The 25,618-nt window shown below is 47.2% G+C and overlaps 1 protein-coding gene across 1 annotated transcript in view; it reads right to left on the bottom strand.

The window, feature by feature from the left end:
• Positions 1-25,618, bottom strand: part of ZNF532 (zinc finger protein 532) — a 109,939-nt gene that overhangs the window by 39,910 nt on the left and 44,411 nt on the right. The window contains 4 exon segments of the mRNA XM_042910029.1: positions 502-678; positions 5,172-5,353; positions 18,607-18,776; positions 18,779-20,968. Of these exon segments, the coding sequence (XP_042765963.1) occupies positions 502-678; positions 5,172-5,353; positions 18,607-18,776; positions 18,779-20,951 (2,702 nt within the window). The 5' untranslated portion in view covers positions 20,952-20,968.

The raw sequence follows: 25,618 nt of genomic DNA, 5'->3' as shown, positions 1-25,618 counted from the left end.
GATTAAAAGGCAAAAATGAAGTTTATTTTTATGAATCAAGGACTTATACTGGCTGTGAAGTTAAATTCGGTAACCAGTGTTTTAAACGGACTTCGTATTATGAATGTTAGGATGAAAAGCGTGTCCCTATGAGAAACCGTGTAAAAAAGGAAAGACCGCGTTTTACAGTTCCCCGAGAAGTTAGTTGTTAAACTCGTCGTAAGCCAAAGAGCAAAAATTGATAAATAGTCACCTGCTTCGTAAAAAAACAAAACAAAACAAAACAAAACTGAAGACGAGAGCATAAATAATAGGTAACATTTTCCTCTGGACAGAGGCTTCACCTGGGAAGAGCTGAACGGGTTAGGTAGCGATGAGCTACGAGCGGCGCCTCGCGGAGCATCGGAATCTGCGCGGTGGCCTAAGTCTTCGTCTCTTTGAGTTTTCTTCCACAGAACTACTCCTTCCTCTAAGTCGCTAGGTAAAGCAGTGGCATAAAAGTCAGAAGGCAACAGGACTTACTTTGGCTCTCCTATCTTGACGCCAGGATGCTGTGTGTAGGCATGGGAATGTGTGCTTGGGGCAGACTTAAACGCCATGGGACAAATAGGACACTTGTAGAAGACTTCACAGTGAGAGCCCTGGATGTGAGACTTCAGAGCGGCCACGTCAGAGTACACGACATTGCAATGGACACACCTGCCAGGAAAACAAACACGCGGTCGTCAGCACGGGACCCTCACACATGTGCACCTTCGCTGTAAAAGTCAGGTAAAATGAGCATGGTTTAACGGCCTCTTTAAGGTTTCTAATGGCTTTTGGGACGTAAGCTTTGGGGTTTTTTTCTATTAATAACAGATCAACTTATTCTTATAGATTTAAGAAAGAAGATAGCGAAGAAGAAAAAATAAAACTCAAACGGTCTGATTCTTGGGCATCTTTAAATTTTTCAGGAATAAATACCCGAACTCCGGACTGGGAAGACTGATGGATCACGGGGGCTGTATCGGGGCCAACGGACATGGCAAGACCTTACGACCTGTGACCCTGGAGAACACTCCCACGTGCTAGGTTCTCACACCAGGCCCTGAGGTTCCTAACCAATGGCATTTCCAATGGAAGAAATCTTCACTGCCTCAACCTACGTGCCATCAACGGAGGGGCAGAGAGAATAAATCAGTACGGGCATCGAAGCCATGGCCACTGTCTCCTGGTGCACAGGGATGTGCTCAATGTGTCTGGAGGTTAAGGGAGCCTGTGGGGCAGAGAAAGTTAACCACCTAGGTTGTTTATCTCCTGGAAAATAAGTTCAAGCACACTTACTTACACGTGTCTAAGAAATAACACGAATTATAAACTTCCGACAAGTCAACATCACTAAATGAATTCCTCTCCAGTTAACTCCCTGACTTCTTGAGTGTGTAATAATTGGATTAGCTCAAGAACTGATCACATCTAGTCCCACAGAAACCAGCTCTGACACTTAGATACGTTTCCCCCCAACCTCATCTTTCTCGTGCAGGGACTCTCAACGACACTTACGGACACATCCATTTGATGACCTCACCATCCTTTGTTCACGCCTGAAAACTACTTGAGGGTAGGGTCTGTGGAGACAAACCTGTAATGCACCTGAGCGGACACGCTCCTGGAAGTGAAGGTGGGAGCTGGCTTCAGGAACGAGGACTGTGGACAGGGCCTGCCTTCCAGCGGGCAGGGCTTGATCATTTCTGCGTTAGTCTCAGGTACTTCCATCCTTGGAACCTCCCTCCTGAAGTCATGGGGGTGCCAAAGTCACACAGGACTGGCCTTATTTGAAGCATGTGGGTTCTATAAAAGGTGCCATGTTAAGCTTCCCAAGCATTTCATACAAATCGTAATTAATGCATTTGCGTTTTAAATGACTTAAGGCGTAATGTTTGGCAACCCATATATTAAAGATACTAAATAATAATAGACTAATTAAGAAAGCTCCGTTATCTTATCTACTTGAACTACTACTTTCAGCAATAAAGCCACCCAACAACACTGAAATTATTTTGGGTTAGACTGAACTTGTGTTGTCTTGAACAGGCTACTGATCTCTGGGCGAATGTCTCATTTGTAAAATGAGAAGAGTTGAAACTCAAGCACTTTTTAGTTCTTCCCGACCCTGGAAGCCTAGGATTCCTACGAAAGAGGAAGATCACATAAAACAAAAATGGGTTCCCAATGTAACAGGAGGATCCTCTACATCAGCATCATAAACAGAAAAACTTTCCCATCAAGGGTAGGAAGGTGGTGTTCAAAGAGTCGAGACCCAGGAAGGGGAAAAAGAAACAAATTCTCGACATTCTCTCAAGTCGCCTGGACCGGAAGATTTGATCTTGAAGAAAACAAGTAGGAAGCTAAAGGATCGAGACAACAGTTGAAGGAGAAGTAGCTAAGGCATGGTCCAAAAAGCATCAGGGAGTCCAAGGAAAAACCCTCATCACCATGAGGGAAGAAAGCAGAGAATTTAAAAACAAAGCAAGAAGAGAAAAGAGTTGTAGAATACCTGCTGACAGGTGCAAGAAAAGTTTCAGGGGCTACAGAGGCCAATTGGGAATGGAAATGAGACAAACAAATAGAAGACAGAATTTGTAGAGTTCATACAGTATCTTAATGCTACTAAAAATCCAGCCTATAAATAAATATTTCATATACCCGAGGTCCTCTGTGTTCTAGGTACCAATCAAGTTTCTCTTTATGTAAAAAAAATATACATTTTTTTATTTTTAAAAATCTTTTTTAATGTTTATTTATTTTTGACAGAGAGAGAGAGAGACAGACAGACAGACAGAGCATGAGCGGGGGAGGGGCAGAGAGAGGAGGAGACACAGAATCCGAAGCAAGCTCCAGGCTCTGAGCTGTCAGCACAGAGCCCCCTGCGGGGCTCGAACTCACGAACTGTGAGATCATGACCTGAGCTGAAGTCGGACGCTTAACCGACTGAGCCACCCAGGTGCCCCCCACAAAAAAATTTTTTTTAATGTTTACAGTATACAGTCCTATAAACCCCCTTTCTAGGTCCCCTTGATCCAATGGATCAAGAAGTAGGAAAATTCATAGAAACACTGGACTTTTACCAAATCAACCAGGAGTTGGGAGTGACCCACTCAGTACCTGGGAGATACAATATACCTAATAACAAGGTACACTGAATCACAGAGGCGAGGGAGGCCGGGGAGCCATGCTGAACTTCTCTGGCCAAAGAAAAATCAAATGGAAAATGATGAAGTGCAGAGTCAAAAAGGAGGGGGGAGCCATAACAAGGCCAAGGGGCTGCTAAGTCCCTATCAAGTATTAGAAGCTGGACGGTTACTTGAAATAGCAGGAAAAAACAAAAAACAAAAAACAAGGTTAATTTTTTTTCTCCCACCTCAAGAGGTAAACGTGAACTAAGCAGAGTACACACGTGCTCATATCTTCACAGCCTCATGTCCAAGAAAAAAAACCTGTCTTAAACACAAAAGTCTTAGAAATTCCAAGTGCCAAATTTAAGTAACTCTGTGAATGGGGTGGCGGGGGGGGGACGCAAGGGATGGGTTTTTCCAACTGAGCTGATGACTTTTGGCCTGACTGCACGGCTTGTTTTAATTTAGGAAAGACACCAGGAATAGCGAAAAGTGCAGAAGTCCTACTTCCTCTATTCATTCCAGCCCAAGTTTACTTTCGTTCTACTGGAAAAATAAACATTTGAGAAAAAGTCTGGCATCTTTTTGAGAGACTAGCACAGAGATGATGTGGCAGAACTGCTTTCCGTTGCTAAACAAAGAACCCAGCGATAATCGTTTCAAACCACGGGGTGAGAACCAAAGCATCTCTGCGTGTGGGTTCTGTGGCATCAAGGGCACCTGCGATGTGTGACTTTCCTCCCAGGCACCGAAAGCACGCATTCGGATTATCCTGTTCTGCTCGGTCACACCCCATCGGAGATGGACCTCGGACAGCACACTGAGGTTATAGACAGAGGCACCATGGCATAGGGAGAATACATGAATTGCCATAAAATTCGTGGCGAAACTGGCACCAAAAAAAACAAAAAAACCAAAAAACCAAAAAACTCTAGTTCCGTAATTTCCAAACCAAACGCTTCCTACTAGGGTAGATCCCAATGCATCAGGCAGGTGTGCTTCACAGGTCTGGAGGCAGGAGGTAAAAATGGGCACAAAGTCTCTGTTAGCGTCAGAAAAAAGCACAGAGCACCGAGGAACCGCTGACCCTGTACCCTAAGTGTCACTGAAATAAAGCCATCAAATTACACCGACTAGACTTCATTTTTATAAAATATCATAACTGCATTATAACTAAAAGATACCACCGTGTATTAACAGTCTAACGTTAAAGTGACAGGCAACCAAACGCTTAACACACAGTAATACCTCTATTAACAAAGACACTGTGTATCAGTAACCTGTTCTCTGGGCTGACCTTTGTTGGGTCGAAATATAAAAGGCACAGGAATGTGTTTCGGAAGGTCACGGAGTGGAAGATAAAGTTCAAGCTCATCGTCACTCAATACCAGCCAAATGAACATGAGATTTGCCAGACGTTGTAAAAGACGAATCTGAGAGTCTCGGGGGGGCGGTGAAAAGGGCCATGGCTAAGATGTACACAGACGAGGGAAACGGCCCGGACTTGGGGAATGGGGAAAAAGGGATAGAGGGAGGTTGTCTGGGGCCTGGGGTGGAAGGTTCTTCCACAAAGAGCAAAGTGAGGGAAGGACAAACACCCAATCCTAGGACATGGTGAAATACAAGCAAGGGACCGTGCACCCTTTGTGTTCTGATCAGAGGAGATGTGTTGAGAGGCAGAGGAGTGCATGGTACCCTTACAGGGGTTAAAATGCACAGAGCGTGACCACAGAGGGATGCCGGAAAGGGTGCAGGAAGAAAAAGCCCGAACAGGTCATCGAAGCCGAACCTGGCCCCATGCACGGTTTGGGCTGGCAGGACAGGCTCCGTTTACCCTCAGCTTTGTGGGGACCGGAGGGCCCGTACCGCAAGGATTCGAAAGGATCAACTCGACCACCAACAAACTAGGCTCCCAGGGGATCTGTTAATTGAGGTATCACTGTGTGACCCCGAAAACCGTGCGCACAGACCATTCGCAACGCTGTGCGGTTACAGGTGAACAGGCTTTACTTGCACGGAAGCAAACGATATACTGACCGAAAACCAACTCTCCGCGTGTAGTGCAGACAGTTCTTGGTGACGTGGCTCTGGAAGTGCACCGACCTGCAGATGGCCCCGCACTCGGGGCAGGTGTAGGGAGATTTGTGCTGATGGATTCTCTGGTGTGATGCATAACTGCACTGGTTAGGAAGCAGCATCTGGCAGACAGTGCAAGTCTTCTAGATAAACCAAAGGGGGAGACAGGGTTGGTCCTACGAAGTATTTGCTAATAGGCAAAGCAGCTCGGTTACACCCCACAACAACTGCACGTGGCTCGCTTCAAACGCTGCTATCACGGATTCCAAGTCCCAGGAAACCGCAAACTGAGAAGTTAAAACCTTCAACGTAACGGCCCTTATCCCGTGCAATCAAAACGATACTGTGCTGCACGGTCAGGGTCATCCCAAAGCGTGAGGTTAAGAGAACGGCAGCTTCGGGGAGACTTCCAATTTTGTTACGTTTGCATTTCGTTTATTTAGTGCAGAGAAGGGGTATTAGAGGAGATATTCTTGCAAATTACCGTAGCAAATCAACTTTAATGTGTAATTACACGTTGACAGGCATCTATCTATCTCCACAGTAGCCAGTTCCCACAACTCATAAAAACTTTCTCCAGAATAATAAAAAATTAATTAGAGACGAATCCCGTTTTTTTTCTTCCTCTCTTTCTCCCCCGTCACTTCTGTTATCTGAAATCTAAAATACAGAAATGCAAAAGCATGGCCATAGCAATTAGTTGTTCTTTTTTCCACTTGAATCGGTCTTTCAATGGACGAGCTGGACATTAGGGGATTTATAATTCAAAGCAGCGAACTCAAATTCAGAGACATAAATTTAGACATTAAACTGAACCTTTATAGAGCTTAAAATCTAATCACATAGGACATCAAGACAGAAATGCTCTTTGGAAAAGACCCCATATTGAACTAACCAGGAAAAACTGAAACACACTGTTTTTTTATCCTGTTAGATGTAAGTGGTAAATATGGCATATTTTTAAAACCCCAAAACAGAAAACTTAAGGTAAATATAAAGGGTCCACCCCAAAAATAAACCTACCATAGCGGGAGGTAAAATGTGTTTAAATTCCACTTAGCCATTCATGCAACAGGTATCTACGACCTTCCAAAATGCCCAATTGGTACTAAAGCCCGTTACAGAAAGCCTCATAATACAGACTCCAGCTAAGACTCAAAATGATCTTTTAAACTGATGACAGCATTGTAAAATTTTAAGAAGACTTTTTCTTCCAAGCCTTTGACTCAAGCCCCCCAAAATTAAGGTTTACACTTCTGAGCGATTGAAACTACGGAAAACCAGAAAACTCACTTGAACATTCTGTCTGGGTCTCCTCCTGAAAGGACTAAAATACAAACTTTATCCCACAAAATGTTTATTATGATCACAAAGTAAGAACATTACAGGCAGCTTTGAGGAGGTTAGCGTCATTTAAAAATAGTGTTCCTTTTCTAATAACACATAGAGCAAAGGTGAAAACAAGCCACAACAAGGGAAACCAATTCACAGCTTCATGCATTAGAAGATCCTGGTGCCGTCTACATTATCACAGGTAATCACTGGTTTCTTTGAACTCAAGTCTTCTATTTGCTTTCGCCACGCGGTCATTAATCCCAGGCAGTGAATTACATCATCTGCTTTTCCACGGGCTCCTTAGATATAGACCCCATTCCACTAGAGGCCGAGTGGTGAACTAAGTACTTTACATACATTTAAATACAACATCCCATTGAATTCTCATCATGATCTATGAAATAGGTAAAGGAGATCATTGGGAAGCTGTGTACATTTTCGGACCTGAGAGCTTATGGTCTCATCTATTAGAACCGCCTGACAATTACGTTGGGATACGAGGGGACACCCTCTCCACAGCTTCTCTTTGATCTAAAAGCAGCGTGGTCATGCTATTTTTATAAGAGGGGGAAAAACAGCAACACAAATAAAAGAACATCTAAAAAGGAAACAAAGTCTGCGTTCCAGAAATGCTCAAAATAACTTTCACATGATCTCGTGTCAAGATAGATCAACACATATCCTTCACGATACATATAAAATTCACAATGAATTATTCACTCTTATATATTTATAATACATACATAACTATATAAACAGTCGCGGAAATACTGGTGAGTGAAAAGGTTTTGTTGCCAGCAGGTTACCTAAGGTAAGTATCGAAACGATTCAAATTCAGGAAGAGATTTTGCGAACCACTGAGTGTTCTTTACAACAGAAATCTTGAACTGCAAAGACTACGAAAAATGCGTTAGAGCAACAGACACCAACAACTGACATTTCGATACCGACCTTGCTCGTACCCGCTTCCCGGGGCGGGGAAGCGTTTCCTTCGTGACACCCTGTGGGACGGGGCGGTGGGGCCCGTGGGGCTCTGTGAGGGCTGCTCACGGCCCGTGTACGCCCCCCCCCCCACCTCCCACCCCAGCCGCTGCCTAGCTCCGGGCACCTGCCCTCCATTTCCCCCCACTGAGGGTGCTCACCCCACTTTAGATACAGAAGTTCAAGGAGAAAGTGGGAGCCAGTACGTACTACTGCCCCAAATCAAAACACTTCCGTAGTTTGCAATTCCTGGGAGAATTCAGTCCCCGCGGAAGCACGCTGGATTAAGACCTGGTCTTCAGTTTACACACACAGATGCATGTATATTCGTGCACATACGCTACGTTTACTCCCGTGTTTGTCTCTGGGTTCTCGCTTCCACTCCCTGCCTTCATTCCACTTCGAGAAAAAGCATGGTATTCTGGTTGCAGACATTCTCCTCCTTGATGTCAACAGTTTTAAACTCACATGACTAGTACCTAATGGGGCTCCCTGGAATTTCTTTTTTGTTTCACTCTCCCTGCTTTAGATAACGCTATTACACCCCCTGCTTCCCAGGACGGTGGCGCATTTTCACAGCAGCAAGGAGAACAGCCCATTAGCCTTTCTGGGATGCTCTGAATTTATGGCAATGGCACCCATTCTCTGGATTGAGGGCAATATTAGCAAGGGGGCAAGCCAGGATTTCTCTGTGGTCTAAAAGAATGACTTTTCTTCCTTTTTCTTAATCAAAGGAACTAAAATAGGTCTTAAAACTCTACTTCTCTGCTATACAAGTTGAGGGTATTTACAAGAAGATGAAGCAGTTTAATACCTACGTCTTGATTAGAAAAAAGTATACAGCTGACCCTTGAACAACGTGGTTTAAACTGCACGGGTCCACTTACGTGGAGATTGTTTTTACAGTACGGTGTTGCAGTGTATTTCCTCTTCCTTGTGATTTTAACATTTTCTTTTCTCTAGCTTTATTATAAGGACACATACGACATTCAGAACACGTGTTACTCAAAATCAAGTCTTTACGTTATCGGCCAGGCTTCCAGTCAACCACGGGCTATCTATCAGTAGTTAAGTTTAGGGGGCACCAAGAGTTATACGTGGATTTTTGACCATGTGGAGGGTCCATGTCCCTAACCCCCCACGTTGTTCAAGGGTCAACCGTAATGAAATGCACTTAAATGGTTTCATGTGTCTTCTGACGTTTTACTTCCATCATCTGAAAAAGGAGTATTTTCAGTACTGAGTTACTAAACAGCTAACTGTCCACAGTCTCTGGGGCAGACTCATTTGCTCAGAGAACTGCTACTTTTTAAAGATATGACCTTTCAATGGTCAAGTAACACGAGCAGGCTATAGGAAGATAAAGCTGAACAGGAATCACACTCCATACGTGACGATTACTTGTCCTGTGCCCTCTCTGCCCCATCTGGGCACTGCCACTGGGGGCTGGCACCTGGGAGGAGGGGGCCGGGGCGCGTCCCGGCCCTACTGAGGACTCAGGTGTGCCCGGGCTTAGCGTCCTCCTCGCACCCACAAGGAGTCGTCTGAGTAACGAGGAAAACAATTCTGTGTGTTTCGATTCACGTTCTAAGCAGGAAAAACACCCTGGGAAAGATGAGAAAAGCTGGAGAAACAGGAGTAAATACACCGTGTCTTGTGCTTACGTTTCAAACAGACCAAAGCCGGCAGCTGCCTGCAACAGTGGGCCTGAAGTTCAAAACACCGCCGATTTAACAGCCCCCGTGCTGCACAAACGGTTCCTGCCTCGCGGACAGTTTTGTAGCCTTCGGCCTACAGCAGAATTACCCCCCCACCCCGCCCCAAAATAATACCAGTAACAACAAAGTACTCCAGTTGGTTTTCTGGCTTTCACTTTCATCTAGTTTCACGATGAGAATACGGACAAGGCGTTTCATTCGCCATCTCCCTTAACCTGGCAAGGACATGAAAGATCTCTAGCAGGAATGACTATACATATACTTTTGTTTCCAAAGCCAGTGGGTTGTGGTGGTTTTGTCCTCACATCATTCTGCTACACTACAACCTCCTAGTAAGAGCTGACAGTTAAATGAGAAAGTTTACAGAAAGCCAGAGGGTCAGCACATGCAACCTACTGAGAGAATAATCACGGGAGAAAGGGTTGATCACGCTAAAATGCAAACTGGGACAGGACTAGGCCGGCCGGAAGTGAAATTAAGCGCTTAGGAGAACAGGACCAAGCAAGAGTCAGGAGTCTACAGCGAGTAATGTGTTGGGCGGGCGAGGGCACTGAGGTGGGCTCCACGGTTTCCAGAAGTGGCTGCCTGAAGCACAGCATGTCTAGGAACGAGGGCTGGCCGGGGCTGCTCAAGAAAATTTAATATACTCGGTGTGTTGTGCTAATGATGCCCAGAAACTAAACTGAATCGGCAAGCCCTTGCAAATGCAGGTCACCGCACAAAAGTCACCTCTATCTGCTGGCCTGGCTAGAAGCCAAGAATCCGTTCTCATATAATTCTTATGGTCTCTGCCACCGTAAAACGCTTCTGTACCTTCGGTTATCAGTGTGACAAAGCGGAAAGAACGATGAGCCAGCTAGAACGCAATCTCGCCTTGAGTGCCCCTCCTGCCACTCACTGGGCATTTGTTTCCCCAACTGTAAAACAGAAGGGTTGACCACGGGACCTGTAACATTCTCGGATGCTAATGCTCGTGTCAATTCTACCGATTAAGAGGTTACTACGGTAAGCACTTCCAGTCTGCACTTGGCTCAATTCGGTCGCGGCTTCACGGGGAGGTGAAGCAGTGACATTCCAATACATTTGAGTATCAATTATTAAAACTACAGCTGTCGGTTCTTAAATACTTCACGGAGAACAGGGAAGCTGCTCCACCCCTCTGCCTACTCCCCCAAAGTAGGGATTCTTATCATCACACAGGTGGGAATAAAAACCTCCAACCAGGCCAGATTCACTGGTGTTACAAGTCAAGGGCACACGGGGCTCCATTTTCATTGCACTGCTGGGTTGCACGTGGTGGGGCGAGGAAAGGATCCACCCAAGGTTCTCTGCCAACCTACCCTCTCCTTAAGCTGCTTGCTCTTCTGGGTGACGGGCAGACACGGGCAGGGCAAGCCGGGCCAAGCGTGCCTGGGGTCCCCCTGCCGTCACGCGTCAGAGTGTGACGGGATTCTGTGACTTGGGTTCTGCCTTGGGGAATGTGGGGCCGTGGGCCTCGGGCTCAACCATACCTTCCAACCCAGCTCTTAGCAGAGACCTGCACCAGCGGGTGTGCTGGGCATGGGGCCGGTTCATAATAAAGTGGCACTCTCGATTCTCGGGGGCAATCAGTACTTTTGTACAGGCTGACCGCAGAACATCCGTGGGAAGGGAGTAGTTGGGAGGGCAGAATTCAGCAAAGGCCACCGAAACCTTACTTCACCTCGATGCATTCTCTTAAAGGTTTCCAAGGCTAAACACGCACGTGCGGGAAGGCGCTGGGAGGACATCCGGCGCGTGCAGCCACGGCTGGGTTAACAGAAAGACCTTTTGCTTCCGGGACGACCCGTTCAAACAGCAACAGGGGTCAACATCTAAGTGGGGAGAAACGGAGAGATGAACGGGTGATGGTGGCTGCACGCAGCCAAGAAAAAGGCTGTTCCCAGGAGCAAGGCTGGGGTCTTCAGAGGCGGGGCTCCCCAGACGACAGACAGAAAAGACGAGAGAGTCACCACCTCATTCCTAACGGCTCTCGCAGGTCGGCTAAGGACGAGGATATGCGCTCTGGGCAGGGGAGATGCCTGAGATGCAAAGACTTCGGAGAGAAAGCCCGGGGGGTCAAATGGGTTGCTGTCCTCCCAGGACACCTAGTTCCAAAACTCAACCGAGAATCATAGGCTGGAAGCCTCAGGCTGAGCCTAACGACGGAATCTGTCCTTGAAGACAGAGCAGCCGCACAGGGTGTTTTCAGAGTGAACACAAGTACCTTTCCCTGTTCCTTCCACCAAGCACAACTCCTGGACATCATCTACGAAACAAACACGAAAAGACTCTAAGAGGCCTCTGGCAGGCTGGCTAGGGATCTCAGGACCCTAGCAATGACACGGTGGGGAGTTCTCTGGGTTTCTTTTTGCCTCGGGTATCCCCAGTTTGAAGCTGAAGAAAGCGGCAACTCGGAAACACCAATAGGTAGAGACAAAAAAGAAAGTCCCCAACAAAAGCCCACTATTTCTGGCCAAAGCAGCAGGAAAGGGAACACAGAAAACTTTTAGACAGTTACTGCTCTACTCCAGCCACGTACCGCAGGAAACACTGTGGCCCCACACCCACCATGCCAAGTGCAGGTACAGCCCAGACCTCCACCCTTTCACAGCTGGGTGTTGTCCCCACACCCTTGCCCAGATGGTGGCAGAGAGAGCCAGGAGGGAAGTGGGGCTTCCACCCCTACCAGCCCAGATGGTTTAAAAAAAAAAAAAAAAAACAAAACAAAAAACTCCAGGCCCAGATGGTTTCACTGAAGAATTCTACCAAATACACACACACATACATATATATTTTTTTAAATGAATACTAACTGTACAGTCTCTTCTAGGAAATAGAAAAGAATTCCTGTCAGTGCATTATTTAAAGCTAATATTAACCTGTCCAAAACCAACCAAAGAAAGTTAAAAAAAAAAAACTACATGAATTCACACGTAAAACTCTAACACAAGATATCAGCTGATAAAATTCACAATATATAAAAAGAATTACATAGCCTGACCAAGGGGAATTCATTCCAGGGATGCAAGGCTGGTTCAATACCTGAAAAGTCACCCAAAACACGGACTCCAATAAATGAGTTCAACGAAGTCATGAGGTACATGACAAATACAGAAAAGTTAACTGCATTTCAATATATCGGCAATGAACATGTGAATGCTGAAAAGTACAATACCATTTACAATTGTTAAGAAGGAAAAGAGAGAGCAAAACGACACTCAGAGGACATGTATGACGAAAACCACAAAATGATAACAGAAATCAAAGATCTAAAAATAAATGGAGAGACATTCTGTATTCATGAAATATAAGACTCAACACAATAAAGATATCAATTCTCCCCAAACTGATATACAGGTTTAATGTAATTCCTATCAAAATCCCAACAAGATTTTTTATGGATATGGACACGGCTATTCTAAAATTTATATGGCTGGTTTCACTCTTATGTGGATCCTGAGAAACTTAACAGAAACCCACGGGGGAGGGGAAGGAAAAAAAAAAAAAAAGAGGTTAGAGTGGGAGAGAGCCAAAGCATAAGAGACTGTTAAAAACTGAGAACAAACTGAGGGTTGATGGGGGGTGGGGGATGGGTATTGAGGAGGACACCTTTTGGGATGAGCACTGGGTGTTGTATGGAAACCAATTTGACAATAAATTTCATATATTAAAAAAATAAAAATAAAATAAATAAATAAATAAATAGAATAAAATAAAATTTATATGGCAAGACAGAACTAGAATAGCTAAAAAAGTGTGAGTGTCAACTATCCTTCTATTTAAAAAAAAAACTATTTTGAGGGAAAAAAAAGAATAAAAACTGGAGATATCTGTGTTTCAAGACGAAGACTGGATTTCAAGACACTTTACAGTCACCACAATCAAGACTGCGGTGCTGGTGGAGGGACAGACATGTTAATCAACGGAACAGAACACAGAACCCAGAAATAACCACACACAAACATGCCCAACTGAGGCACGCCTGGCTGGCTCAGTCGGTAGAGTGCACAACTCTTGATCTTGGGGGTGGGAGTTCGAGCCCCACGCTGTAAGTATAGAGCTTACTTTAAAAAAAAAATGCTCAACTGATATCTGACGAAGATGCCAAGGCAACTGAACAGAGGAAAGACAGCCTTCTGGACAAACAGTATTAGAGGAAAGAAGACGTGCATGGGGAAAACAGACGGCAGCAGAAAACTCAGTGTAAGTCTCATACCTTATACAAAAACTAACCCAAGTGAAAAAAAAACAAAAACAAAAAAACTAACCCAAGTGGATCGTGGTCTTAAACGTGAAACCTAAAACCATACAACATTCAGGGAAAAAACACGGGAAAAAATTTTTCAGAATCTAGACAAACAACAGACTCAACGCCGAAAGCACAAGCTCTAAGAGGGAAAACTGCGCTGGATGCCCTCAAAGCTGAAACCTTCTGCTCTGCTGAAGATCTGCTTAAAGATGCAAAGGCTCAACTGTACTTCTGTAAAACCTTCTTAAAAGATGGAAAGACAAGCCACAACTGGGAGGAAAGACTTGCAACCACATACCCAACAAAAGACTAGTATCTAAAATACAACAAGAAGTCTTAAAACTCAACAGTTAAAACACACGCACTCAACCTAATTAGAAAATAGGCAAAAGTGACATTTCACCAAAAAGGATATACAGAGGGCACATAAACACATGAAAACTATGTTCTAGGAGCACCTGGGTGGCTCAGTCGGTTAAGCGTCCGACTTTGGCTCAGGTCATGATCTCACGGTCCGTGAGTTTGAGCCCCGCATCAGGCTCTGTGCTGATGGCTCGGAGCCTGGAGCCTGCTTCGGGTTCTGTGTCTCCCTCTCTCTCTGCCCCTCCCTGGCTCGTGCTCTCTCTCTTACTCGTAAATAAATAAATAAATAAATAAATAAACATTAAAAAAAAATTTTTTTAAAGCTGATGAGGATGCAGAGAAACCGGACCACTCATGCACTGTCCGAGGAATAAGAAACGGTTCAGCCATTCTGGAAGAGTTTCTTAAAAACATAAATGTGCAACCAGCATACGACCCACCAATTGTCTACCTGGGCTTTTATCCCAGCAAACTCAAACTTAGGTCCACACAAAAACCTGTGTACAAGTGTTTATAGCAGCTGTATTCAAAATTCACCCCACACTGGAAATAATGCAGACATCCTGAGAACACTGAAAGGTATACACCCTGCGGTACAACCTTGGATGGACTACTACTCAGTGGTTTGAAAGAACAAACTACTCGTCCACGCTAGAACCTGGATGCATCTCCAGGGAAGGAGCCGGTCCCCAAAGGTTACATATGGTGTGGCTTCATTTATAAAGCATTCCTGAAATAACAACACCTGTAAAGATGGAGAAGAGATTAGTGGTTGCTGGGGGTTAAGCAGCAGGTAGGGGTGGCTCTAAAAACGCAGTTTGAAAGTTCCCAGTGGTTATGGAAATATTCTATAGATTCACTGCAGTGATGTCTATATCCTGTTCTACAGTTTTGCAGAGTACTACTGGGGGAGAGTCAATAAGGGATACACAGGATCTCCGTATTGTTTTACATGAATCTAAAATCATCCCAAAATAAAAAGTTTAACTTTATGGGGCCTGGGTGGCTCAGTTGGTTAAGCGTTCAACTTCCTCTCAGGTCACGATCTCACGGAGCATGAGTCTGAGCCCCACATCAGGCTCTCTGCTATCAGCACAGAGCCTGCTTTGGATCCTCTGTCCCCCTCTCTCTCCACCCCTCTCCTGCTGGTTCGTTCTCTCTCTCTCTCTCTCCCTTTCTCCCTCTGTCAAAATAAACAAATCAACTTAAAAAGAAAAGGTCTGGGGCGCCTGGGTGGCTCAGTCAGTTAAGCATCTGACTTCAGCTCAGGTCATAATCTCACAGCTTGCGAGTTCAGGCCCCGCGCTGGGCTCTGTGCTGACAGCCGGGAGCCTGGAGCCTGCTTCAGATTCTGTGTCTCCCCCTCTCTCTGATGTTAAAAAAAGTTTAAAAAAAAAAAAAAGTTTAATTAAGAAAATTCAGTGATTTGAGAAAGAAGACCAGAACGTCAGCACAGAGCACTGGAGCAGTAATCAGGTAAAACTTTGACATGATTATGGTAATTATAAGTAGAGGCGGGGGGGGGGGGGGGGGGGGGGGGGGGGGGGGGAGGGTAGGGAGGAGGGCAGGAAGGACATTCCCGCTGCTCGTGAAGTAGTACACCTGTCTCTAGGCCTGGTCAAGTCAAAAGCTGGCAGGCGATGAGTGAGGAGTCGTGGACCTGTTAGTCCTGCGAGAGCCCACAGTCGCGCCCTTGAACCTTCAAAATCAACGGCGGCAGTAGGGTCAGTGCAGGAGTCGGCTGTGGACGGTTCCCTAACTAAGACTGCTGTGCAGGCGGGGGGGAACCCTGCCCGGGGAAGGGCTCGGGAAAGCCAGAAGAGAAAGCCGGCAGCTTGCAGGCACAGGGCTAACCTCCCGTTGGATTCCCATTCCAGAAGCAAGGGCCGGGGTGGGAGCCACAGGGGGTTCCCTACTCGGGGGAGGCAGTCCACTCTCTCAGTTCACGGGTGGATCACCAAGAACGTGGAGGTCAGAAGAGAAGAGGAAAGTACACGTTTTAAATACCTGGCCGCGGCAGGCAAGAGGGGAAAGACGGGGTTCGGGAGAGAGACTGGTACTTGAGGTGCCATTAGCTCAGCTTCCACATTTTGTTAGAAGACGTGTGTTAAGTGCCCTTCTCAGGGAGGGGCCGGTTCACACAGCCAGACTGTTTTTTCCCAACGGAAGTCCACAAACTGTGAACTGGCCAAGAGTCTCGTGAACGGCAAAGCGGAGAAGACACAACAAAGAACCTTCCCTCTTCTCTCTTTTGTTCTTCCCGTCTGCGGCCCCCAGCTCTCCCACCAGGGTCACCTGAACCCGCACCGGTGACAGCAATGGGTGAGGACCCCTCCTGGCTCCCGCTGCATTTGAGGCCAGCACAGCAACAGCCATAGGGATCTTACCAACGTCCCGGACTATGGAACAGACTCGGGGTGGGCTTAATTAAACCGAGCGCTGACGAAGCGGCAACGTTCCCACAGACCACCGCGCAGGCTGGGCCGCCGAGCGAGAGACAAGGCTGGCCGCCTGGGTCTGCGGGAGAACCGTCCTCTGGCCTAGTCGGAGAAGAAAGGCGATGAAGAAGGGGGGCCTTCTGGGCAAGGACTCCAGTAAGAGAAGGGGAGATGGGGAACAGGAGGAGGAGACCATGGGACACGTTTATGTTGCCAACCAGTCACGCCTGGATGTGCAGGCAGCCGAGGCTTCCGAGTATAAATATGAGCTGAGTGGACACTTAGCCAGGCAGACGTGGGGAAAGAAAAGACAACAGGGGGCAGTGGGGGGGGGGGGAGCGGAATAAGGGGAACGTTCAGCTCAGTGCATATTTGGCCCTAGAGTTAGCTATTCTGCCATGACTCATTCCGAAGTATTCCAGGTGAAACACGTGAGCTACTCTACACACTTGTCCCAGCAAAACGCAGAAGTCGAGGCAAAGCAACCACACACACACACACACACACACACACACACACACACACAGAAGATGTAAATCTCCTTCTCCGAGGGAAATCTCCACCCCAGTTTGACGCTAGTTTGGCTGGTGAGCCTCAACGGTCAACGGAGAACAAAAACTAGGGGGATACACGGAAGAAGGGAAAGTCCTTTCTCTGAGCCCACATCCTTTCCCCTTCCGAGAAAACAAAGGTTCCCCAAGAGAACAGACTACGGGAGGGCGGCTCCAAATGCCAGATCCTGACCAGCACACACGGGTGAGGCGAGACGTGAGGAGAACCCTGTGAAGCCAGGACTCACCCTGCCACCCCACGGAGAGCACCAGCGGACGTAGAAACAAGGCAAGAGAACAAACAGAATGAAAGAAATGGGTTTGGTTTTTTTTTTTTAACTCTATCCTTTTAAGACGCGAAGAAATAGGGCCCTTCTGATGAAGCAGTGACGAGGTCAGAGGGCACCCAGAAAGACCCCAGGCGCTGTCACAAGGACACAGTAGAAGAGCTATGTCAGCCGCCGCCTGCCCGAACTAGTCGGCCGCTCTGTGGAGTGCTCCACTGTCTGGGCCGAGGACACGTAACGTCCAATGCTGCAAGGATGCTCTCAAAACTCTCTACCATTTCCACCTCCACTAAACTGCAAATCCAGAGAACAAAAAATTATTGAGGTATTCTTGATCTTTTGCTCCCCAGACTCAAACCCTACAAAGAACTCAGCAGCGGCCCTTGAGGAAACTGATCGCGGCGGCTCTGAGACCTCTGGAGCACAGCATCAACCTCAGGCGACAAGACAGCGGCAAACAAAGCAAAGCGGATCACCCGTGGGTCTTCACAAACAGAAGTTCGAGCCAGTAGTGGCGCAAACTAGCACCCCCTTCCAATTTCATGAGCTTCCTCGTTTGGACAATAAACCATACAGTCTCTCTAGCCTGAATTTGGTTCATTCAACACGTTCCGTTAGTTCCAAATGATAAGTATCGCGTATCTGTAAAACGCACTGATCGATCCCTTGGCCAAATGGTGGCTCGTGGAGAGAAGACGATGATAGGAGATAAAAGGGCCCACTGACGTCCACTGTGACCTGCATGTCACCAACATCAACCTACACCTCAGCACCCCAAAAGATAATAAATAAATAAAAATGAAAATGAAAAGCTAGGAGGAAACGCGAAGGCATTCTGTTCAAGCGGAGATGGTTTTCCACTTTTTCATCATACTGGGGACTATTACTGAACGTACTTCTGGACCAGCGTCTCTCGTAAGCAGGCACACCATGTTAAGTGGGTACCGGTAAGTCTGTTTAACTGTAAAAGGCAGTAATTATAAGTAACAGGAATTTTTTTTAATCCCCGAACTGTCATTAACAACCAGGAACGCTGGCGATGTAACCTGATTTGAACACCTGATACAATGGCAGGCTACTACAATTGGCCCCACGTCAGACCTCCCACACATATACCGGTGACCCAACAATTAAGAGCGCGTTTATCCCACATCTAAGGCGCCGTAACTCAACTCGTACAGAGAGTTTCTGTCAAAAAAGACCTCGTCTTCCAAAGACGTTGTTTGTAAAACGAGACTCGTTATTTCAACGTTGTTCAAGCCTCCGAAGACAATCCTTTCCCTCGTGCGCTCGCGCACACGCACACACACGCGCGCACGCGCACACACACACACACACACACACGTGCACTCCCATTTAATTGCGTTCCCACCCCGAAAATCAAGGGCATCGTCTAGAGCACTCATTTCTACAGATCTGTCACCGAAACACCAAAACGTAAGGGATACTCTACTTGTCCACTCGTATCTGCAGCCTGCTGGAAGTGTGTGGCCAGCGACGTCTCGTCCTGGAAAACTTCGTTACACTCCAAACATTTCAGACTATGCCTACAGAGCTTGGATGGGTCTTCGTCTAGAGGCATAGCTGGAATGATGGGTGTGCTGGAGGGAGCGGATATGACTGTCCGGTGATGCCAGCCTGAATCTTCGTTACAGTGTGTGTGCCGGCTCCCGCGGAGCCTGGAAGAGCAGAGGACGAAGCGGAAGTATTGCTCGACGGAGAGACAATCATCTGATCGGCTGGGACTGGCTTTAAAATCAAGTGGGAGCACTGCATCACAACCCCCTTTTCCTTGTGCCCGCGGGCGTGGGAAAGGAGACTGCACTTGTTGTAAAAAACGAGGTTCTTTGTACAGTGGTTACACGTCACTTCGATGCGCACGCTGCGTCGGTCGTAGTGCTGGGTCAGACTCTTCTCCAGGGCAAAGGAGTCGCCACACTCCAAGCACTTGTACCCGCGGGTCGGTAACGTGATGCCTGCGTTGGCAGGAGGACTGAGGTTGGGGATGTAAACTGGGACCGGGTTGACGCTGCTCAGCACCTTGTTGAAAGCTTCCACCACGGAACTCTGCAAGGAGGACACCACCTGGACCCGAGACACCTTTTTGGGTGGTTGCGAGGCTGCTGCATTGATTATTGCCTGCTTTATTTGCTGCTGAGGTTTGGTTAGCACTTGGCGGAGCTCGGAGGTGGCCTGGGCGCCCTGAGGCAGAAGGTTAAGGTTGGCGAGGTGCACAGTCTTTGGCACGAGTTTGGCGTTGGCCAGGCTGGATGCCGGCACCACAACGGTTTGCTGCTGGATGGCATTGGCGGCTTTGATGATGGCGCTGCTGGCGCTCTGAACAGAGGCAGCAGATATGACCGTGGCTTTGACCGTCGTGTTGTTAGCGAGCTTCAAATTAATGACTTGGGATCCCGCCGTCTTCACGGCGGACACTGGGAGGAAGGCGGTTGCCACGGGCTTGATGGTGACCTGTTTGGGGGTCAGCTCCGCAGGGGCGACTGCGTTGGTGACCACCGCCGACTGCAGAGGCGCCCTGGGCGGGGAGGAGAGGACGGCAGCCGAAGCCGGAGAGGACAGGAGAGACGTCACAGACGCCATCACGGGCCCCGCCTGCTCGGAAGGCTTTTTTCCAGAGTCGAGATCGACCTCTGGCAACACCCTCGTCACTGTTCTCTTTATTTCCCCAGAAGACGTCTTAATGGTTTTTATGCGGACTTTGGGGATTGCTGGTGTCGACCCTGCGGGAGAGGATGGAGACCCCTTGCTGCTGTTCTCACTGGAGATGCTCCTGGGGCTATCAGGCTGCTTCAGGGACACTTTCTTTGTCCCGTCGATGAGGCTCTGGGATTCAGGAGACTTCTCCATGGCTCTGGGACTATCGTTTGCTTCTTTAGGTAACGGAGAGGCCCCCTGTGATTCGGCCACCGGTTCCTTGCAGGAGTCGGAAGCAGCCTTTTTAGCACTAAGTGCTGCTATTGCAGCTATACACGAGGACAGCTTGGACGATGGCTTTGACCTCGACAGTGCGACGCTGCCGAGGCTGGGTTCACTCTTCTCCGAGCTCAGCTTCCCATCGTGGGCCCGGTTTTCAAGCACCTTTTCAGAGTTTTCCTTCAGCTTATCCTCTGCTTTTCTGGCTTTGAAAGGTTCGTAAACACTCAGATTTAGGGAATTTGTTTCTGTCTCTCTCTTAACGACTCTGTTTTTATCTAAATTGCCTGAAGGAGAGATTCCAGTTTTGCTCAAACCGTCCCCTCCGAGCGCCTTTGGCTTGTCATAGTCCTGCTGGGCGGCCGACCCCGGCAACACGTTCGCCCGAAAACCGGAACGCACGTCCTCTTTGTCCGGTGGGTCGTCCACCTCGATCTTCTCGTCGTCGTCAAACTCTTCAGCGCTTGAGATGGGGCTAAACTGGCTGAACGTGGAGTCTTTTAAAGTCACCTCCGAGGCAGGCGCATCTCCTTTCAAGGACTTCGATCCATCTTTGCCGTAACTGTCGAGAGAGGACGCGGTGAGAAACCCGTTGTGCAAGCCGTTGCCAGTGGGATTGTGGCCGTCCTTCTCGGCGCCCTCGGAGGAATCGATGTTCCGAACGTTCTTCACGATGACGCTGACGCCCACGTCGGAAGAGGACGGTGTGTGGGAGTCCTCATCGCCATGGGCGTTCTGCTTGATGTGGCTTTCCTGGTCCTCGTGTACAGACTCAATAGCTGCTTTCGGATCGACCATGTCTGGGATGTCAAATGCTGCCAGGAGGTCATCAAAGTCTGGGGTCTTCATATCCCCCATGGTCATGAATTTGATCAGATGTTCTGTTAAGCGAACAGAAACAATTCCATCAGCAAGGAAAACTTGTAACGATGGGATAAATATCCCTATAGGATTTACACAAACACAGTGACGATGACCGAAGAAAGAGCAAGTTGATAACTACCCTTCTTACAGCGAGGGGACTCTGAGTGAACAAACATCCAGAGAACATGGGTAAAACCTGGGTAATCACAGCTTCAAACTGATTTCTCCAGAATGCCACAGAGCATTCCCAGCATGGCACCTCTCTAACAAGAGGGAAGCTGACTGGAACAGGGACGGCATGAAGAGTAGGTTTCGACGTAACACCCAGAAAACTTGCCATGCATCACTGGACTCATCACACTGTCTTCACAAAAAGCTATTCCCGAACCTATTTCGATCTCTACACCATTCGATTCTCCTGGCAAAATTAGCGCGATTATAGTCACCACCACATTTGGCCTCTTCCATTAAAAGGAATATATGACAATAAAAAAAAACCCCCCAAAAACCAATTACAGATCTCAACCCGCCCAAGGAACAAAGGAGCATCCCAACCCATCACATAATGTCTACTGCTAATAAAGTTCCACCTGAGATATTTAAAAGAAAAAAAAAAAATCCTAAGGAGCTTATTCCATCCGTTTTTATTGAATCCTACTTTCCTCTATTATGTTAGGGAAAAAAATACTCTCCTGGCAGAAAAGTATAACGTCCCTTCTTTTTCCCTCTCTGGTTCACTGCTTTTAGTGGTTAAGGTAACACACAGCTATTTCCTGATTGCCACTCATCCAGCACAGTGGTCCACGTGGCTGTGGCGGCTGAGGATGACCCTGCCATGACATTGTTCTCAGCGTGGAGCAACATGGACCCCAGGGTGTGGCAGAGCCTGGGAGAAGGGAGGTCTTCTCCTCTGCACTGGGGCTAGATGGGGGCGGAGAATGTTCTGTGAATGTCAGCAACGCCCTGGGCAGTAGGAGGACACGGTTTTAGGAAAATGGACAGTCACGGCCATTACTACAGATGAAGGATCGATTACAAACACGTGAAATGCTTGGGGTCTTTAAAGGGCACCCTTTGCCCACCTGCAGAGGACATGTAATCAGATGTAACTCCACTGTGAGAGAGATCTCTCTCCTGCCTGAACCCCAGAGCACTCCACCTGTTTCCAGTATTTTCTGGTATGCGGCACGGCATACGTTTGTCTCTTCGTTCCTACTAGCCTGTCAGCTGACTGAAGATGGCAATGTCTCACTCACTGTGACACCATAAATGCTACATGACTACCACGCCACAAAGTCAGGCACGAGCACACTGGATTTCTAACCGGAAGCCGGACCTAGACCCAGCCCCCGTCACTCACTAGCTCTGGGATCCTCAGGAAGGAAGGGAATCTCTAAGGGCCTATTCCCTCTCCCTGCAGTGGATGGAGGCAAGCAACCAGGAAGAGAGGAAAAATAGGAAACAAAAAAACCCATGTAGAAGGGAAGGGGGCCATAGCTAATTTTAGGCAACATTCCATGGAAGAATCAGCCTGATGTATAGATACATATTCCTAGACTCTTTCCTTTTTTTTTTTTTTAACTTTCTTTTTTACTTTTTAAAATTTACATCCAAGTTAGTTAGCATATAGTGCACCAATGATTTCAGGAGTAGATTCCTTAGTGCCCTTTCCCCATTTAGCCCATCCCACCTCCCACACCCCTCCAGTAACCCTCTGTTTGTTCTCCATATTTAAGAGTCTCTTATGTTTTTGTCCCCCTCCCTGTTTTTGTATTATTTTTGCTTCCCTTCCCTTATGTTCATCTGTTTTGTGTCTTAACGTCCTCATATGAATGAAGTCATAGGAAATTTGTCTTTCTCTAATTTCGCTTAGCATAATGCCCTCCAGTTCCATCCACATAGTTGCAAATGGCAAGATTTCATTCTTTTTGATTGCCGAGTAATACTCCATTGTATATATATACCACATCTTCTTTATCCATTTATCCATCGATGGACATTTGGGCTCTTTCTATACTTTGGCTATTGTTGATGGTGCTGCTATAAACATGGGGGTGCACGTGTCCCTTCGAAACAGCACACCTGTATCCCGTGGATAAATGCCTAGTAGTGCAATTGCTGGGTCATAGGGTAGTTCTATTTTTAGTTTTTTGAGGAACCTCCATACTGTTTTCCAGAGTTAGACTCTTTCCTTTTCAATACTTAACAGCTGTTCCTCATTAAAATCTGCTTTAAATCACTGACAGATTGTCTTCCACATTTTACTAAAGTATTTAATGACTTTTTTTGGGTGGGGTGTATCATCTGTAAAAGATCGTGCATTCCTAGCAAAAATAACTATACCGGGGTCAAGGTAGAATTTCTACTGAGGTGACAATATGCATCCCCGTGAAAATTCACATAAACCACAAATCCATCAGCAGTACTAAGACATCCCCCTCAGCTTGGTCACTCACTGTGGGACACATCCAAACCCTTCTAATAATCTGGATGGGAAAAACTACTATTAAAGATGAAATCCGGGGCACCTGGGTGGCTCAGTCGTTTAAGCGTTCCACTTCGGCAGCCTGGAGCCTGCTTCGGATTCTGTGTGTCCCTCACTCTCTGCCCCTCCCCCACTCACGCTCAGTCTCTCTCTCAAAAATAAAAATAAAAATACTTAAAAAAAGAAAAAAAAGATGAAGTCGGGTGATGGGTATTAAGGAGGGTACTTGTTGTGATGAGCTCTGGATGGTGAATGGAAGTGATGAATCACTGAATTCTCCTCCTGAGACCGACATTGCACTGTATGTTAACTCACTAGAATTTAAATAAAAATTTGAAAAAAAAAAAAAAAGAAAGAAAAAAATCATACAGATGAAATCAACGCGCAGGTTCGACAGGGATGAGCTAAAGAACAACTCACCTTGCGTTCACATGTCTCAGAACAGAACTAAGAAAGTCACCGCACTTTCCCTAGATGGTCGGCTTAGCCCAGAAGAAAACACCCGGGCCAGCACTGTCTCAGATAGGTGCCTGTGGGACTGGACAGGGAACGGTTTATCCCCAGCATCAAACTAGAGCCCAGATAAAAGGTGCGGAGGGAAGAAAACAGCAACAGTTCTAGGCTAATATCGTTGTGAAAATATCCATGACGAGGCAAGTCTGTGATTACGGTCTTCCTTTTAGAATGAAATTGAACATTTAAACTGCAAAATACAGGAAATGCAAACTCCATCTGCCAGATGATACCCACGAAACAGTCCACCCACTTAGGAATAATCCCTGAATGTCACTACTGTTATTTTTAAGCAGCAAACTACAGTTACAAATGAAAACTCACCATCAAATCACCATTAGCAAAGCATCCGTCCCCTGTGGTCGAACTTTACCAACCATATTGATCAACGTTTATAGATCGAGGTTCTTAAAGAACTCAAGACACAGAATCATGAACTACCACCCAACTCCCACTGGAGGTGAAACGGTCTGAAAACTGTTTTGTTTTTTAATTTTTTTAATGTTTGTTTATTTTTGAGAGAGGGAGAGCACAAGCAGGGGAGAAGCAGAGAGAGAGGGAGACACAGGGTCTGAAACAGGCTCCAGGCTCCGAGCTGTCAGCACAGAGCCCGACGCGGGGCTCGAACCCATGGACCATGAGATCATGAGCTGAGCCGAAGTCGGACGCTTCACCGACTGAGCCACCCAGGAGCCCCTGAAAACGGTTTTTTTAAGTCACCACTTATCCAAAGCTTGGACCCAGGCTCTAGATGTCCCTGGTGGTGACTAGGCTCTGGCTCGGTCTCCCCATCCCTTTTTTACGGTGACGCGGGATTTATGACACGTGCCCTCCTCCTGTAATTTGGGTAAACAAAACACATCATCCAGTTCCGCATCTTTCGTCCCAGAGGGCAGTCGGCTCAGGAACAAAAAGAACGCAAGAGGCCATTCAAATACCCACGGGTGATGGGCCCGGGACACGCAATCCCAAGAAAGGATAAAAGGTCCTGCGTGAAACAAAGCTCGTTGAACAAATGACAGCCCAGATCCGCAATGTAACTGGCAGGTACCCAGGAATCCTTGGAAGGTTAGTAAAGGGATCTCACCCTCTTCCTCTCCAGTTTACATGACAGGGACCTGCCATTCGGGCTGGAGGATGGTGCCCACCACGCTGCCCGTATCTTTTCCTATCCGCCCAACTAAAGCAGAGTTAAGGTTTGGAAAACCCCAGAGAGGAACCCCGGGGTGGGGGAGAAGACATTCCTGACACAGGAGCCACTCGTTCTCTGCAGTAATGTGCCCACACACCCTGCTCTCCTGTCCACCTGTGTCGCTTTCTCTTGCGGGAAGAGGGTGAACTTGAGGGTGAAGTAATGGGACATTTCAAAGAGGTAAGAGGGAATTAGCAGTGGTTCTGAAAACCAGGAGTCGGCCCTCCTAGTTCACCTGAAGGATGTGAAGGGTGAGGACCCAGGACAGGCAGGACAGCGTGAGGGCAGGGCCCCACAGGAGCAGCCGTGCTGCCAGAAACCTAAGCTCACCCGGCGGTGGCCTCACCTCTGCGGGCTTGTAGAGTCATGTTAAGGCCTCACCTCTGCGGGCTTGTAGAATCATGTAATGAATCCCGCTCTCTGTAACTTCACACTTCTTGTATGGTTTACAGAAATGTTTTCCATCCCCACAATCAC

Source organism: Panthera leo, chromosome D3, assembly GCF_018350215.1.
Source record: "Panthera leo isolate Ple1 chromosome D3, P.leo_Ple1_pat1.1, whole genome shotgun sequence".
NCBI lineage: Eukaryota > Metazoa > Chordata > Mammalia > Carnivora > Felidae > Panthera > Panthera leo.
This window is presented reverse-complemented; position numbering and strand designations above follow the sequence as displayed.